We start from the raw sequence: 17,250 nt of genomic DNA, 5'->3' as shown, positions 1-17,250 counted from the left end.
GCTTCTTTTGCTAAACGCTCATTGACCAGGAGGAGGTGAACGCTGCGTCTGGGGGAGCTTCTCTGTCTGTCTGCTGGCAACCTGATTGACTAACATCACCCACGCCCATAAAGTGGTAACATACAGGAAATAAACCGAGCTGCTAGAAGAGCAGCCGTCTTTTCCCGCTGAGTCTGACCGGCTTGATTGTTCCAGTGCAGTGGTCGTGATTTCCGACTGAAGCCCGCCGTGAAACGCTATCGGTTCTAGGTCTCTGATGTGTAGCATCCACTGTGCAAGTTAGCCGCTTTAGTACCGTGTAGCTGGCCCTCCCTGGTTCGGACCCATTCAACGCTCATTTTGCCTGCCTAACACTTCTCCATCCGAAAAATGGCAACCCAGATCGATAAAGAGGCTTGCAGAGAGGCTTACAACCAAGTGAGGGACGATAACACTGACATCAATTGGTGAGTGTGCGGGCACGGTTACTAACCCATACTCCATTGAAGATTGTGACTGTTTTATATTAACGCTAAAATTACCGAAAATGAATGACACACGCGCAAAACCCTGCATCTGTCTGGTGGTATTCTAGCAGTTATCCACTTCGGCGACCATTAAAACACCAAATAGAGTATTTATTTGATGTGGTGTTAGTTAAAAATGTATTTCTCTCTGTCTGTTACCGCCCACTGTTCCGTCTTTTCAGTGAGGAAGAGCGCAACATGAGGAGACGGACTTGCTTTTGAAAAAGTTGAAATTGTGTTTAAATAAGCGTCGTTTGAATAAGCGGATACATGCCGAATAGCACACTAACTAATAAAGGCCAATAAAATGTAATCAGCTGCATGTTTGGTGGCGTTTACTTGTGCATTTCTGCACCAGAACTTTAAATTACACTATGTTCCTATGCAGTTACGCCTGCTGATTGCGAAAACGCGCTAGAACGGCACATTGCGGACTGTTTCTTTAGAAAAACTGGCCAAAAATACACGCAGCGTTCGCTGTCTTGTCCCTCGGATGTGGCTGATCTGTATTCTGACTGTTCAGCGGTCACACGGCGCACTGTTATCAGGCCCGGCGGGGCAGAAGTAATTTCCTTTGTCCTGTATTCAATGGGGAAAATGTTATAGTGGTGACACTTGCAGATGGCTGATACACAGCTGCCACCTTGCATGGGCGTCTCAGGCATTTTTCTGCAATGGTTGTTGTGTGTGCGTGTGCATTATGCAAACTCATGTGATCCAACAGTAATTAACCCACTGTGCTCCTTCCAGGGCTGTGTTTAAATATGAGAACAACATCATCGTGCCTGGAGGACAAGGGACTGACTATGAGGAATTCAAGACGATGTGCACAGGTAAGACTGGCTCAGTTATAAACCCTGTAGCTGTGTAGCTGGCTGCTGTAGATTCTGTAAAACAGCCTATATATCAGGCAGCTTGACTTGGCGGGACACTAATCTTTTAAGACTCTGTGCTCCATCACCCAATGAGCCTTGAGCCTGTGACGAGGCTGTCAGACCACTTAGCTGTGTATTCATTGCGTTGCATAATCTGGTTCACAATATCTCAGGTTTTTTACTACAGGGCGGCCTACATTTGTCTATTGGTGCAAACTACAGTGGAAATATGTTAACTTTAAGCTTTACTCCTTCAACGAGCTGATGTTCATTAATATTTCACCTGCCTCTAACAAGAGAGCCTCCAAGCTTCTCCCAAAGCACAAACTCCCATCGGCCGCTGTGGTGTAATGACTTCCAGTGAGCAAACCTTTTATGTATAGATTTTAAAAAAAAAACCCATCTCACTCCGGTTCCCCTTTAGAGAGAGCGAAGCATCTGCTCAGATGATGGGTGTGGCGACTGCTAATGCAAGCTCTTTTTGTCTTTAAAGCTTCAGGGCCTTCTGTGTCTCTCTGCTTCCTGATGTCAAGAGCTCACATTCCTATGTTGAAATCACTCCTTTACAACAGTGCTTTACATGTAACCGCTCAGCTGCTGCGTTCGCTATTGGTTCCTGTTCAGTGATGACACGCACATCTCCCTCTGTGGGCTCGTTTGCCTTATTTAGCAGTGAAGTTGTAACCTGCAGAAAAAACCCCTCTGTGTGCGTTCGTGCGTGCGTGCGTGCGCGTGTGGGAGGAGCTGCTGCAGACTTGAGTTTAGTGAGTTCAGATCAACTCTTGTAGAATATTGATCTTAAACTTATACTGCAGCAGGAAGTGAAAAAATATGCTGCATGCTGTTTCACCAAGATCTGGTTCCTCATTTTTGAATGTAGTTTAAGACTTTTTAATCCTAGTTTCTTCTGAGAAAATGTAACTGCAATCAATGACTTATTTAGTTAGAGGTATATATTACTGAGTAACCTTCACCATGTTGTAAAGGAGATTTTCACTTTTTAAGTCGTCCAAATATATATTTTGAAAACAATCACCTGTAAGTCAAAATTAATGCCCAGACGATGGATGATTCAGAGATCGACTTTTCATCTTTCTATGCATTACTGTGCAGTTAAATTCAGGTGGTTCTTGTTTTCAGAAGATGAATCCTAACCAGCTTGTTAGGTGAACTTCCATGAAATATGGTTCAGACTTGTCAGGTTCCCCTCAGGATGAATCATAAGCACAGGGTGATCTGTGCCCAGGCATAAATTGTTTAAATATTGGATGGATTCCCATAAAACATAGTTCAGAGGATTCATTTTACTGGGTTTAATTGTCCAGATTTTACTGTAACACCTCCAGCTAGCCAACACTTTTACATAGCCCTAAAATATTTGAAGACCTGCTGACTCAACTCGGAAAAAGGTCTAGTGCAGACATTCATAGCCCCCAGGGGACGAATCAGAATTTCACTGTAGTTTTCTGGACCTTTGATCCGTCTGTGGATTTTTATGGATGCTGTCTTAAAACTAAAATAAAGAATTATGTTTATTTATATATTTTCACCTGTGTCACGGTGGTGCAGTGGTGTCGCCTCTTTACGAGAAGGTTGGGGGTTCAAATCTGTCGCTGAGCACGAGCTTGCAGCTTCCTCCCACAGTCTGTAGGCATGAATGTGAAGTTAACTGGTGTGGATGTGGGTATGAATGCTGCTTTCTCTCTGTGATGTCCTACCCCACATGCTGCCACGTTTCTTCTGGAAATAAACGAAGATGCACATCTGTACGTTTTTAGCAATTTCCAAACCTGAGGTCTGATCTTTTTAATCATTTGTGTACAAATAGCTTAAAGTGCTAATTATAAAAGGTGATGTGAGCTCATTAGGGGGAATCCAGCTGCCTTGACCTCACCGCCCCCGGGCCTCGCTGTTAGTGTAGATTAAAAACACCAAATTTGGACACAGTCGACATGCTGGTAACACCACTCCTTGCCTGATCCACCCGACACCGTCCACAGGAGACGGCTCTGGTTGCTTTCAGAGGGGACGGGCGGGTGTGCTCGGGAAGGCAGGGTGTCGCCGGACGACTGCTGAAATGAAGGCACTTAATGCAGAACAACCTCTGTGCCGACAGGTCGCTGTTCTGCCTCCTCATCATGTTGTAGTTTCAGTGCAGATTTGTCTGCAGAGTCAGCATGGCTTTAAAGGAAAGATAAACCAGGAAGAGCAAGGCAGAAGGAGGAAGTGGGAGGGTGTGGTTCAGCGCCAGGTCGGGTGAGGATTTGTGTCTGTACTGGTTTTCTCTCTGGTGGCTTAAACCATGATGAGAGCCATGACAAAGAGTTCATTAATTCCATATAGGGCTGCCACGATTAGTCGACTAGTCACGATTACGTCGACTATCAAAATCGTCGACGACTGATTTAATAGTCGACGCGTCGTTTGAAGCTTTGTAAGATCACAAAAGACGCAGGAATAAGTAGTAGGATTTAAGAGTGTAATAACGGACTGAAACAGAAGATGGCAGCACTGCATGTACAAGGATGCCAGCTGCCGTTAAACCCCGAAGAAGAAGAAGCTGTGTCCCAGAATTCATAGCGCAGCCCAGCTCAGTTTCCAACAATGGCGGCAGCTAGTTAGTATTAATATTACTCTTATTATTCTTTCTGGGTCACAAAATAAACGTTCAACATATTTTCAGGCGAGAATGTAGCTGTGTAAACCTCAAATATCTGCTCAGTTTATCAAGACACCACATATTTTCAAAAGCGCTCCGACGTTTTCAGAGACGTCTGTTACCCACTAGCTCGATAGCTAGCCGGGGGCTAGGCTAACTAGAGCCGTGAGAACACCGGACTCCCGGCTAATCGTTTTCAAACCCACCGCCATCTTTCGCTACTCAGGTTAAACATGATATATAAGTCACTTAGATAACTTAAAAATGTTATTGTTTGGCTCTTTTTTCAGTATTTTATTTGTTCCTGAGTAAATCGGTTTGGCTGAGATTAAAGTTATAGTTTTTACACCGCTGAATAAACATCAAGCAGACAGCTGATTATCAGAAGTGTGAGATGCTCCAGAATTTACTCTGGTGTCCTGTTATATTTTAGATAGCAAGGAGTTTATTAAACTTCACCGAAACAATCTGCAAATTTCATTAAAATTGAATAAACTATCATCTTGTCCTTATTTTTAGTTAGCACCTTAAACACTTAAAGCTGTAAGCTAATGATAGTTATATAAGAGCAGATGCTGCTGGTGCAATAAGCTGTACACATCCAATGGATGATGATCTGATTAGTCGACTAATTGAAAAAATAATCGGTGACTAGTCGACTATCAAAATAGTCATTTGTGGCAGCCCTAATCGCATATAGACATATTTGGATGTGACAGAGAGATTGATTCACAGACATGTCTGAGTCAGGTGACTGCTTGTGCAGTGAGGTGTTGAGGGATTTCCTCTGTGGCTGATAAGAGTGTTTATAGTGGCTGGTCCTGTCCTGACAGCCTGTATCAGCTGCTCGAATGTAAAGATAAGACGTTTCACTGTGAAGACTTTAACACAGCAGAGACTTAAAATAAGCCAGTTTACATCTTCAAACCAAAGCCACTGAAATGCTTCCTCATCAGGACATCACAACTTAATAAACCTAAGATAAAATCACTTAATGTTGTGTTTTTCCAAATAGTTGATTGAATATATCAGAATGCACATAAACAACCTTTTCCACTTCTGATTGGATTCACATGTCTGTGCTGTGGCTTTGGGTCGATGCAGAATACTGATCAGGCACCAGTGTTAACCCTAAACTATGTCCTGCACTGGAAATCATTCTTTTATATATAAGGTAGCAAAATATAGCAATAAATATGGAAAAGGACATAATCACATCCAAGTGCAGTTAAAGTTTCCCAGCTGTTAAAATAACCGTTAAAATAAAGGAATGGTGCGTCCCAGCAGTGCAAGGAAGTGAGGAATGACCTTTCAGCTCTTTATCACAATAACTTCACACAGACAGTTATAAGCACCACGTGTGAATTTGGTGATATCAGCCTACATGTGTGACATTCAGCCAATATATCAGTGCAGCTTTTTACTCTCCAACTTCTTTCAGAGAACCAAGGCGCACGTCAAGATTTTTAATGACCCATTTTAAACTTTTCATTCGAATAGAAAATAGAGTTTAGCTTTTTTCCTGATGACAGACTTCTTTATAAAGCTGTTGGCGTCCGATACTCCACTCCACTGGTGATGTTTCCAAACCAATAGATCACAGGTGGAGAGTTGAAAGTTGGCAGAGCTGCAATAACAGGAAGTTGAAAGAATCAGAAAACTTTATTGATCCCAGAGGAAATGATGAAATTAAAGTGAAATTTGAGGATGTGGAATTCAAAGGCACTGTCAAATATTAGGGACCTTTACTTTTCTGGCACATGTGCAGATACGGTGCCCAGTCGTCACAGAAAGGGGTGACTTTAAAACAACTTTTAGTGAAAGGCGAGGAGCCCGAGCCAAACCCTCCCTGCAGCCAGCGGCACTCACAGACTCGGGTGGAGGGACGGTGCTGTTGATGCTTCAGGGCCGTGTTGCATCTAAATGCTGCCTGGTGGAGCTTTTAATGTGACACTGAAATATTTTGGCTGTATTTGTGCCATAATCTGAGATTTGTGTATCGAATGCTTCCATAAGTCTTTGAACTTTAGAGGTATTCATTCAGCCTTTAATTGGTTTGCAGCTGAGTCTGTATGTTTGCAGTGCTGTTGTTCCCAAAATGAAACGGCTCTTTGCCCTGCAGCCCACAGAGAACTACATCTGGAAGGTAATGAGTAATCTGTGGAGCACCTGAAGGCAGGGCGGGCAGGAGTGTGTTTATTGGACAATGTGTTGACATCCTGCAGGCGTGATAAGGCATCTGCACTTTCCTTAAAATTCAAATATAAGTCCTTTCCACGTTCTCTGACTTCTTAGACCAAACAACACTCCAGCAGAGTGGTATGCTGGATTTATGCTTCTGCATTGGTGTTCGCTTGGGCTCTTTGGGCCTTAGAGAGAGGCATTGTGGGAATTCAACCAAAGCAGTTGGCGCACAGACGCGCTTGGTGTGCAGTTATTTCTAAAAAGCAAACGGCAGGTCAGCTGACGGTGACGACGCTGTGGTGCTGATTGGTTTGAAAAGTTGCTTTGAACAGCAAACGAGGACTATTTAGTTCACCACAAAAAGGAAGAGGCTTTTTTTCTTTTTCTTTAAGCACGTTTCACTACTAACAAGTTGTTAATACTTTCTGAATGCTTTAGTTTAGCTACTAGCATGGAGAACAAAGGGACTACGAGAAGATTGGTCGTCATTAGTGGTTCTTCCACATTTTTTTTTTTTTTGATGCTGTCCCCTTTTGACTGCACACGCCTACAACATGTAGATGTGTCACAGCTACAACAGGGGTGGGGAACTCCAGGCCTCGAGGGCCGGTGTCCTGCAGCTTTTGGATGTGTCCTTGATCCAACACAGCTGGTTTTATTACCTCTTCAATTTGTCCTGAAGTTCTCCAGAAGTCTGCTAATGAACTAATCATTTGATTCAGGTGTGTTGACCCAGGGTGAGATCTAAAACCTGCAGGACACCGGCCCTCGAGGCCTGGAGTTCCCACCTCTGGTCTACAGCATGCAGATTTGCAAAGGAAAAACACTTGTCTTCTCCATATTTAGGTTTTTCTATTTTTTTGTGGTAAGAACAGAGAAGACCACCTTCTGCCAAAAAGCAAAGGAAGCATCTCCAAAAACGATATTTGCATAAGTCTTCAGATGCTTGTGATTTATAAAGCAGGACAGAGAAGTTCCTGTAAAATTACAGATCATGTAGCTACATCACTGGTCTCCGTCCATCAGCTGTCTCCAAGGTAACAATGAGTCCTAGCAGTCATTCTCAGAGTTTAAATAGGTTTAACTTTGTATTTAAACCACTAAGCTTCCATGCAGTTATGGTGTCGTTTATCAAGAGAGATTAAGCTCTGATAGGTGCCAAATCTGTGTTTCACTGTCACTAATGTAAATGCTTTTCTTCATATACCAACTTTAACTGAACATCTTTGGCTTCTGGACTGTTAGTTGTTAAAAGGTTTGGTAAAACTGAACCTCCAACTTTTCAAAATTCTCTGGAGGGGCAGCCAATCAGAAGAAAGTTTGCTTAACAGAAGGGGGAGGAGCTAAACTGTTTTAACCAGAATGAATTGAGGGGTAGCACCAAGGCCCATCAAAAGATAAATAAGGACCATTTTTGAATTATGAATAGAGTTCAAGAGTAAATGTGTGGATGGCAAAGACACCAACCATGATTTTATCAAGTTCTTGATTCGTCATTTTGTCTGTCAGATGCCAAAAAGAAATAAAAGACGCTGCTTGTAATTTAGCACATCTTGTGGTGATGTCAAACATCAGTTCAGATGTATTCAGTTTAATATCCTCTGAGAAAGCTGAGGAAAGAATGAAATTAGGAAGGATTTGGAGGTTTTGAGCAAAACGCTAGTCTCTGTATATATATCTGTACATATGACAGATAACACACTGTCTATATAAAGTTAAAGAGCTGACCACAGTGGAATAAAATGGGTTTTTTTTCCCCACCAACATTTATACTTGATCTTTATTCTTAGTACAGAAATTCTGAATTGGTGCACGCCTGAAATTATTCATCCATCTATTCAAATTAAGTGACCGTTCCTTAATCTCTACTCAGAGTTTTGAGTTGGCAGATAAAGAGCACATTCATGATTTTCGTAAGATCTGGTGGAAAGCTGCATCTGAGTGGAAACCCAGGATCCCGAGGCGGCGCGAGTCGGACAAAAGAAGCAGCAGAAATGTTTGTTCGTTCATGTCAGCGCGCTTGTTTGTATTCGGGCGTTATTCTCAGATTGCAGTGGACCACCGTGACAGTGACAGGCGTGGTCACTGGGAGGTTTGCGACACAACCGCAGGGCTCACAAAAGATTTTACTCATCTAGTCTACTGACCTGAATACTCCCCGGCTGCACAGACGCGCTCTCACAAAGTGTCCCTCTGGTCTGGAGTGCTGGGACTGTGCCACTGGGACAAACGCACACAACTCTGCACAGCAACACTTAAAATGTAAAACTGGTGATCAAAGCACAAACTCTTCAGTTTAACTGATCGATGGTGGCCAGTTTTGAATAGACTAATAAACCTTAGAGTGGATAGCATTGGGTTGCATAAATAAATATCCAGCGATGTGTTTGCAAGTATGAAAATTATTAGTTATGTCTGCATGACAACAGCCCAAAATCTAAAGACAATTAATGCTTAATGTGTTGTATGTCTTCCTTTCTTCCTCACTGATTGGTTAGTCGATGTGTTCGGCTTTAATCTGTCTTGACTTGTGCATTCCCGTCTTCCCGCAGACGACGCTCGTCTGTTTGGCTTCCTCCGGATCACGACGGGAGATGCCATGAGCAAACGAGCCAAGTTCACCCTCATCACCTGGATCGGGGAAAGCATCAGCGGGCTGCAGCGTGCAAAGATCAGCACGGACAAGACGCTGGTCAAAGACATCGTGCAGGTCGGTGACTGGAGAAAGTAGCAATTAAAGTAATGGTTCCTTTGGGGAAACTGGTGGCTTTACATTCGCACGACACAGATTCAGAACAAAAACAACGGAAGGATAAATGTGTTATGGACTCTTTGTATTTCTGAGGCCATATTTAAAGGTGGACACAGGCACTCTGAGGTCACCCATTGGTCAGCGCCCCACAGTTTATCAGCCAGTGTCAGAGAAACGAGGAAGATGGGTGCTAACTTACTTAAGCTAATTAACTTAATTAGCTTTGATTTATATTTGAATCATTGACAAAGTGTCAGTACTCGTCATTATGCATAAGATTTATTTAGCTATTGTCAGAAGAAAGTGTGCCCTGTTGGGTCCTATGATGAATTATTGGTCAACAAAATTAACACTGTTATTAGGCGAGACTATCAAGCATAGAGCTGCGTGTATGATCTGTACGGCTGCAACGTGAAACACTTGGATGCCTGCTAATGACCATTTAATTAGTAGCAGACTAATAAAGTTCTTGCATTTAGCTCGAGTTAGCGGTGGTGAAGCCTAGCAAGTGACCTTTGGACAAAATTAACGGTACATGTGGAGGTTTGGTTTCTGATAGACGGCACGATATCACTTTTTAATGTCCGATACCAATTTGGATATCTGCAGATACCGATATGAATCCGATACAGCGCATTTTGTAATCAATAAAACTGTTTTTTATAAATATCTTGCTGCATTTTGTATAAGTTCATACTCAAGTTTTAAAAAAACAAGAGACCGAAGCTGTTCTGTTACACCTGTATGCAAAAAATACACTCCACCCAAAACATTTTATAGTTCAGCAACACTGATCAATCTAATAAAGTTAAACCTGCACCATCCTCCCTATTCTGGTATTTTAAAGAGTACTTACCTACCTCACTAATAGGGTTGCAAACTCCCAGCAAAAATATCAGGGAACCACCCCCCCCGCCCTTAATCGATGTAATCAACTTTAATTTAATGCATGTGTAAAACAAATGCACAGAAATCAATTATTTTTCTACAATATTTAAATAGATTCAACATCTTTCTTCAACAGAACTGCACAGATGGTACTATAGCTTACTAGGGTGTATATTAGACTTATTAGTTACTATAAACAATAATGGATTTCTATACATTTAATCAGATGACCACGTTTGTTGTAAGATTCAGATAATTATTTATTCAAAGTTTTTAAATGACATAACAAAGAAAAATATTTCTTTGTGCCCCCCTCTCCCTGTTAATGCCCTACCTGGCCCCCTGGCAACACTCTGCTAGACCCGCCCCTGCACAGTTACCAGCTGTCAGCTGCTTAGAAAAGGATCCTGGTGTTATTTGTCTCTCAGAAACAGTTCATAACTTCAACTCATTCATGTCACCTAAAAGGTAAACCTGTTTCTCCATCAGCTGTTCAGCTCTGATGATTCAGTAAGGACATCTCCTGGTTTCATCTTCATGTTTCCCTCTCACCAGATAACCAAACCGACATCATGACCAGCAGCTTTACAGCTGTGGCTCCAGCAAACATCAGCTGATACTAGAAATTAATATTAAATACATTCTAACAACAGCTTATCACGCTTAAACGTGCTGCTGTTGTTTATCTGCTGGTCTCCTCTTTCTAGCACAAAGTGGGCGATAAACAAGAAAGACGGGACTTGCGGCAGAAAAGCCGATCAGCTGATCATTGATCAGTTTCATGTTTGAAGGAATAACAGGAGAGGGAGGGGGAGTGAATGAGAGAAGTAGATGCAACTGCGCAGCAAAGACAGAATAACTCCAGCTTCGTGTCTATTTTTTAATTCTAGCTGAAGTCAAGACAAATCGCTTCCTTTTCACCTCAATATGGAGCTCCGAAGGCCAGTCCAGCTGTGGCTCAACATATCAGTTGTTAAGCTTAACGTGGAAACACTCTGCAAACATTCAGGGATGAACTTACACACTTGCTTTACTTCTCTGGGATAGTTTTCGCCGAGATGAAACGCCGCGGTTAGGAAGCATGTAGCGAGGCTCCAAATGCTCCAACAGACGCCGACAGGTCTCGCAGACACAGTGTTGCCAACTTAGCGACTTTGTCGCTATATTTAGCGAGTTTTCAGACCCCCTAGCAACTTTTTTCTAAAAAAAAGTCGCTAAAAAAAGACGTGAAAGACATTACAAAAAACAATAATTGCTAAAATAAATTTAATTTGTAGTTCTAAATAAATTCTAAATGCATTTAGGATGTTTTTTGCTCACTTTATGTCTCGTCCACGATGTTATTTCTCTCTCCAGCAGCGTAGGTTACAATTACATTAGCATGACCAATTATGCAAATTAGGTGATGACGTCATTTAGCAACTTTTAGGACAACCAATAGCGATTTTCCTTACTGAGGAGTTGGCAACACTGCGCAGACAACAGCCGCTCTGTCACGTGACACATACTGCTCCAATGCGCCGAGCTGGGTTACGCCAAGTAGCGCGTTTTGTGAGGTGATTTTGTGATACTTCGGATCGCATTACATTTTTTATTTCTCTCCGATATCCGACCAGTAATTTAAGTCAGTATCGGACTGATACGTAATATCGGATCGGTCCATCTCTAGTCTCTGACTGTTTTTCAATGTAACCTTTATTTGGCTTGTGTCATTGGGGTTAATTATCACTCCTGTGGGGAAACCTCCCAACAGAGCAGGATGACAGTTAGTCCATGCAAATGAAATGATGCTGAAAACCAAGTGATGACATAGTGAAATCAGGAAAATGACCCAAAACAAAAACAAACGATGAGGTTACAGGATACGGTGTGTAAGGGATATGCAAAATTAAATGTCTGCATAAACTTTTATAAACCACAGAAGAAATTCAGCTCTTGCCATCGGATTTCTGTAGTATCAGAGTAATGCAGTTAAAGCTATCCGTGCATTCATGAGCTCTTAAGAAACGGCCGTTTCAACGTGACAATGGTGACAAAAAAACAAAGAAATCCAGTGGACTAGAAATGCTGCACTCACCTGTAGCACAACAACACAGCACATTAATGAGCTTAAAGAGTGCGGCTCCATTTACCAATTACCAAATTACCAAAGAGGCTTATATGTTGGTGTTAACAACGTCAGAGTGGCCAAAACATTTTTAGCTTTGAATTCACGCTGAGCTGATAAAACTCGGCAGGTTGCTCAGGACGAGCAGCCGGTTCGTTGGCAAACAGGAAGTCGATTCAGTTGTGGTTATTACTGCGGAGGAGGTGAAGAATTACAGGATTAAAACCAACAAGGTAGTGTTGAAATAACACCTCGGTTCAAAAATAATATGGCTTGCTAGAACATGTGATTAATAATAATAATGGATTGGATTTATATAGCGCTTTTCAAGGCACCCAAAGCGCTTTACAATGCCACTATTCATTCACTCTCACATTCACACACTGGTGGAGGCAGCTACAGTTGTAGCCACAGCTGCCCTGGGGCAGACTGACAGAAGCGAGGCTGCCATATCGCGCCATCGGCCCCTCTGGCCACCACCAGTAGGCGGTAGGTGAAGTGTCTTGCCCAAGGACACAACAACCAGAACAGAGAGCCCAGGGATCGAACCGGTGACCTTCCGGTTACAGATACGCTTCCCAACCTCCTGAGCCACGGTCGCCCCAAATTATTACCTCATGCTGATGAGCTCCAGCAGTGGAACGTGCTGCATGACGAGTTTGGGATGCAGAAGACTGTATTAGCTGTAATAATACAGATAATATCGGTGCCTAAATTAACGTTTTTGGTGACACTTGCAAGAAATGAAGCGTAGCTTCGCCCACCGACACAGGAGCTGATGATAACTCACCGGTAGCTTGTCTGCAGCCAACACGTTCTCACTCCCAAAGCGTAACATTTTACGCTAGGTGACAAATCGTCAACATATTACGTTTTCGGCTACCCACCACGTTCCTAAATGACGACCTCGGAAAAATGAGGAAATATGAGAACCGTATGGACTCAATCTACACATGTTCGCTCTTTTTCTTCAAATCGCTTAGAAACACGCTATTTAACATCATTAAAGTCCTGGTTAAGGTCAGGAAAAAGGTTATGGTTCGGGCTAGGGATAAGGTTAGGTTTAGGGCTGGAATACAGGGCTGGAACGTCTATTACCGTGGGAGCGTCATTTCACTGGATTTCGCCCATAACCCGCCGCGTACCATAACAACGCCAAAGGTCTCCTTTCGCGTTCCTCAGGAACGCCGCGGGACGTGACAAAACGTCGGCATGTTACGCCTCGGGAGTGAGAACGGGCTGCTGCAGCTGCTGTAGGCTGCTTTGCAACCCACCTCCACCCCACAACCTCCTTTAAATGCTGTCTCAGAATTGATTAACAGCTGCTTTCCCTCCTCTTATGCATTCAGTACATCTTCATGGAGGGGCAAATGTCAATCAATTTGTCACTAACTTATTATGTAATTTAATTTTTCCCCCTCTGTATTAAACTGTGAAGGAGTTTATTGAAAGCATCTTCATAATGTGCGTCTAAATACCAGCTGCTTATCGTCGGGATGCACGGCTGTAATTAGGCAGATGATATGGTGTTCATGATTGTCAGCAGGTCATATGTATGATGTGGGCTATCGCCAAAATTAGTTTAGACATCTCCATCAGTGTCGTACCAGAATTTCACAATCGAAGCTTTATGTTTTTAGAAGATTTTAAAGAAAGTTGTCTCTATGCTCGAGTAAAGTCCTGTTAGCTTTGAGTGTTCTCATGTAGATGCGTCCTGGTAGCGCTGGTCTTCTCTGATCTTCTCTTCTCTCTGTGCAGAACTTTGCCAAGGAGTTCATGATCAGTGACCCGCGGGAACTGGATGAGGACTACATCCGCACAGAGTTGAAGAAGGCCGGCGGAGCCAACTACGACGCCCAGGCCGAGTAAAGAAGTGCCACTGGAAGGGTCGGGTCAGGGCGGAGCGGCTGTGGGTGGCGGGGTGGGGTTGGGTTGTCTAAATAGGGGGGGCGGGGAGTGTTGGGACTGGGCTGCTACCTCTCGGGGAGAGGGCAGGGCAGGATGGAGAGGGCACTAGTGACAAGTAGACCGTCACAGGAAGCTGAACCAGCTTACTTTGGATGTGTCCACATCTGTATCAGGGTGCTTCTGTCCTTGATTTGTAGGATCAACAGCTGGAACCACTGCAGCTGCATAACAGAATATACAGGTTAACCACCACAAACGTGTACTTAAAGCAAGCATACAAGCACTCTTACAGGTGTCCTCTCCTTTCTGACACCCCGCCCTCTCCCCAGTCAGCTCATGGTTGGTTATCTACTGTGCTGTGCGTCATCATCTCACGCTCCTCCTCGTCTCGGCTGTCGTGCGGCTTCAGCGCCGTCCGACTGAAAGCGAAGGAGGGAAAATGTGGAAAAACTGGAGGGCTTCACAAAGATGCCGTGAGAGCGGCTCATGTTATTAAGACGGTTCACCGATAAGAGCACAGCAGACACCCCTCGCTTGCAGGCATGTGTTAGATACCAGAACATGCTCGTAGTCTTAATACACTGTACCTCCAGGTGGAGGAGATCTCCATTTTCCCAACAGTATCCTCGGTGATGGTTGGCGGCTTGTTTTGAGCGAGCTTAGCGTTTCTGCTGAGTGCACATTTAACTGCCTCTTCATCTCCAGCCAGACAGCTGTGTTTGGATTACAGCTTCAGAGTTCACTGTAATTGATCCTCCTCTGAGCTGTGGAGCCTTTTTGTCCCTCTAGTTTCTGTTTGTCTTTATCCGCGTCAGCTGAGATGGCAAACAGCCGTGTTCGTGGCTTTACCAGAGGCTTTGGCCTGTATTTTGCTATAGAAGCACAAAGGAACGACTAATATATTGATCTGTAAGCATCCGTTGCAGTCAGCTATCGCCTGTTCGCCTCAACCTCAGAGGATAGTGAAAAATGGAGGTCTTTTCTTCTGGTGTCTCATCTCATCATCTACCACTGAAACCATGCATACTGTAACCTACTGTGTTTGACTGCCTTAGTCTCCCATGGAGAGAGGGTCATCATGGGAGCTTGTGGACACTACACTGTGATTGGCTGTCTTCTTTTACACGTGGGCGGGACGTGGGTCTGAGCCCGTCGTCCCGACCCAGGAGCAGCCACGTCTCGGTTGTAGCATCTGTTTTTATTTAGGTTCAACCCTCCCTTCCCCCCTGCTAAAAAGGATAAAATAGGATTTTCTTTCTTTGTACTTTTCTTGCTTTTGAGATGAATTTTATTTTCTCTGGAAAGTTTTACTTGATCATTTGTTTTGTTTTTAACATCGGAACAGATTCAAAAAAACAAAACAAATCATGCAAAATTGAAATAAAACAGAATGGGCACAAGACCGGTCATTTCAAAATAAAATTTGATGTTTTTCCAAAACCTGCTTCTCAAAGTGTCTTTTGTGTCTCTGAACCTCCATTTTTATCACGACAGTAACCCAGCAAACACATCTATGTTGGCCCAGCAGCATTGTGCGTGGAGGGCAAGACCACACTCATCAAATGTGCATCCTCCTCCGTGTGTCACCAGCACCAACATCTGTGAAGGCCTGGTTGTTTCCTCAATGATACACATCTGGCCCGTTCAGGTGGCCTCCTTTTGTCTTGCTTCTTTCAGCAAGATGATGCTGAAGCGCTCCGTGCACATGAACCGTTAGCCTACGTAGGCTAACCCGGCATGCCTGCAGTCCATACCAGTCTGCATCCGGCACATTATGAAATTAAAAAGACAAAACGGAGCAAAGGCAACTGAAGAGCAAAAATCTAATATGATGCAAGAATGGGAAAATATTTTCCCAGTTCCCAAAGATGCTCCTGCCTCAATCAAAATTCGCTTTCCCAGTTTGATCTTTTGATGTTTAAATGATTTAAAAATCATCATGTTTATATAAGTTTTACACACCTCCCCCCTCCGCTTGTATTGGTTGCTCTTTATCGAACATTGCTTCGTATTGATTCGATCCTCGCAGTCTGCAGTCACGACTTGGTCACATGTAGTAAGTCTGCATGTTAACGGAGAATATCGATGCATATTCGCACGTTATCACTTTCAAAAGCAGGTTTGCAGCCAGAGTGACAGCTGCTGGTGTGTAATAGGTCAGTCGATGGCTCCCGACTGTTCCAGCCCAAACACTGTCTGTCTGCTTGTGTGTGTGTGTGTGTGTGTGTGTGTGTGTGTGTGTGTTGTCCTGTCACAGCTCCCTGTTGAGTGGATGACTGTTTGTTTGCTGATCAAACACTGATTGTGCATACAGTAGGCTGGTGGTTGCAGCAGTGTGTAAAGACTAATGACAGAGCTGTAAGGAAGTGAGTAGTGGATGCAATTTGAGATGTTTCACCATCAGTGTGTGTGGGAGTTTGGGCGAGTTGAGACAGGCATGCTGGGGACCGCAGTATTGAAGCTGATGCTCTTAAGATTTAGATTAATGTGCATTAAAAATGAGTGGACGGGCCTTTATCACAGCAGGCTTGTTACAGCAGGTCAATGAAGTCATACAAGGAGGAACCACTTGTGTCTGTTGTGTAGTGCAATAAAGTTTCTTCCTTTATTTTCAGTTCTCTTGCTCACAATCAAGGTTTTAAACGGTTGTCAGTGTTTTCCCCACATGTCTCTGTGTGAATGCTGCTTAAAACAGACCCAACACAGAGGCTGTGGCGCTGCTTTAAAGAGGACCCGCTCTGCTCAGTGCTAACTCCATACAGGGATTATTTTAGTTTTGTAAATTCATAGTTTTGTTTAATCTTATGCTGGTGCTTGGTGCAGCCAGTGTTGGGAAGGTTACTTTTAAAATGTATTCCATTACAGATTACAGATTACATGCCCCAAAATGTATTCTGTAACGTATTCCGTTACGTTACTCAATGAGAGTAACGTATTCTGAATACTTTGGATTACTTAATATATTATCATGCTGTTTACAACTACATGAATGTACTATTGCTGTGATTTATTACTGTTACTGAAGGTCCGCGGCTCCGAACCGTAGTAAAGGGACCTCAGGCTAATACGGTGGGTTCTGTGTCGGCTCGTAGCCGAAAACTAGCTTTACTTTGTTGTCTGGGTCAACTTTGCTAGCAGAGACAGAGAGAGGCGTTGAAAGGCTGCTCCAACAGAACTTATTGTTTTTGGAGGAAAACACGAACACGGTGTACAGTCGAGTCTTAATAGCTTACTTACAACTGGGCTCGTCAGGCTCTCTTCTTGGCTGCAGTGGTTATTATTATATTTACATGCTTCCAGCTCCAGTTTTTGCTCGATGACAGCTCGTACTTTTCCTTTTTCTCCCTCCCTCGCTCACAGACACATAACGT

At 43.4% G+C, this 17,250-nt stretch overlaps 1 protein-coding gene across 1 annotated transcript; it reads left to right on the top strand.

Moving 5' to 3' along the window:
* On the top strand, nucleotides 1-15,319 carry cotl1 (coactosin-like F-actin binding protein 1). Its single transcript, XM_006803933.3, has 4 exons — nucleotides 1-446; nucleotides 1,257-1,339; nucleotides 8,777-8,934; nucleotides 13,730-15,319. Exons 1-4 carry the CDS (start codon nucleotides 370-372, stop codon nucleotides 13,838-13,840), a joined length of 429 nt encoding a protein of 142 aa, XP_006803996.1. The 5' UTR covers nucleotides 1-369; the 3' UTR covers nucleotides 13,841-15,319.
* The last annotated feature ends 1,931 nt before the right edge of the window (nucleotides 15,320-17,250 follow it).

Source organism: Neolamprologus brichardi, chromosome 7, assembly GCF_056152115.1.
Source record: "Neolamprologus brichardi isolate AB-2024 chromosome 7, ASM5615211v1, whole genome shotgun sequence".
Lineage (NCBI taxonomy): Eukaryota > Metazoa > Chordata > Actinopteri > Cichliformes > Cichlidae > Neolamprologus > Neolamprologus brichardi.
Note: the sequence above shows the minus strand (reverse complement) of the source record. Positions and strands in the feature narration are given on the sequence as shown.

Coding starts and splice junctions, on each gene's coding strand:
- cotl1 (XM_006803933.3), top strand. CDS start 370: ATGGCAACCCAGATCGATAAAGAGGCTTGCAGAGAGGCTTACAACCAA. Junction 447..1,256: donor GATAACACTGACATCAATTG/GTGAGTGTGCGG, acceptor TGCTCCTTCCAG/GGCTGTGTTTAAATATGAGA. Junction 8,935..13,729: donor TGGTCAAAGACATCGTGCAG/GTCGGTGACTGG, acceptor CTCTCTGTGCAG/AACTTTGCCAAGGAGTTCAT.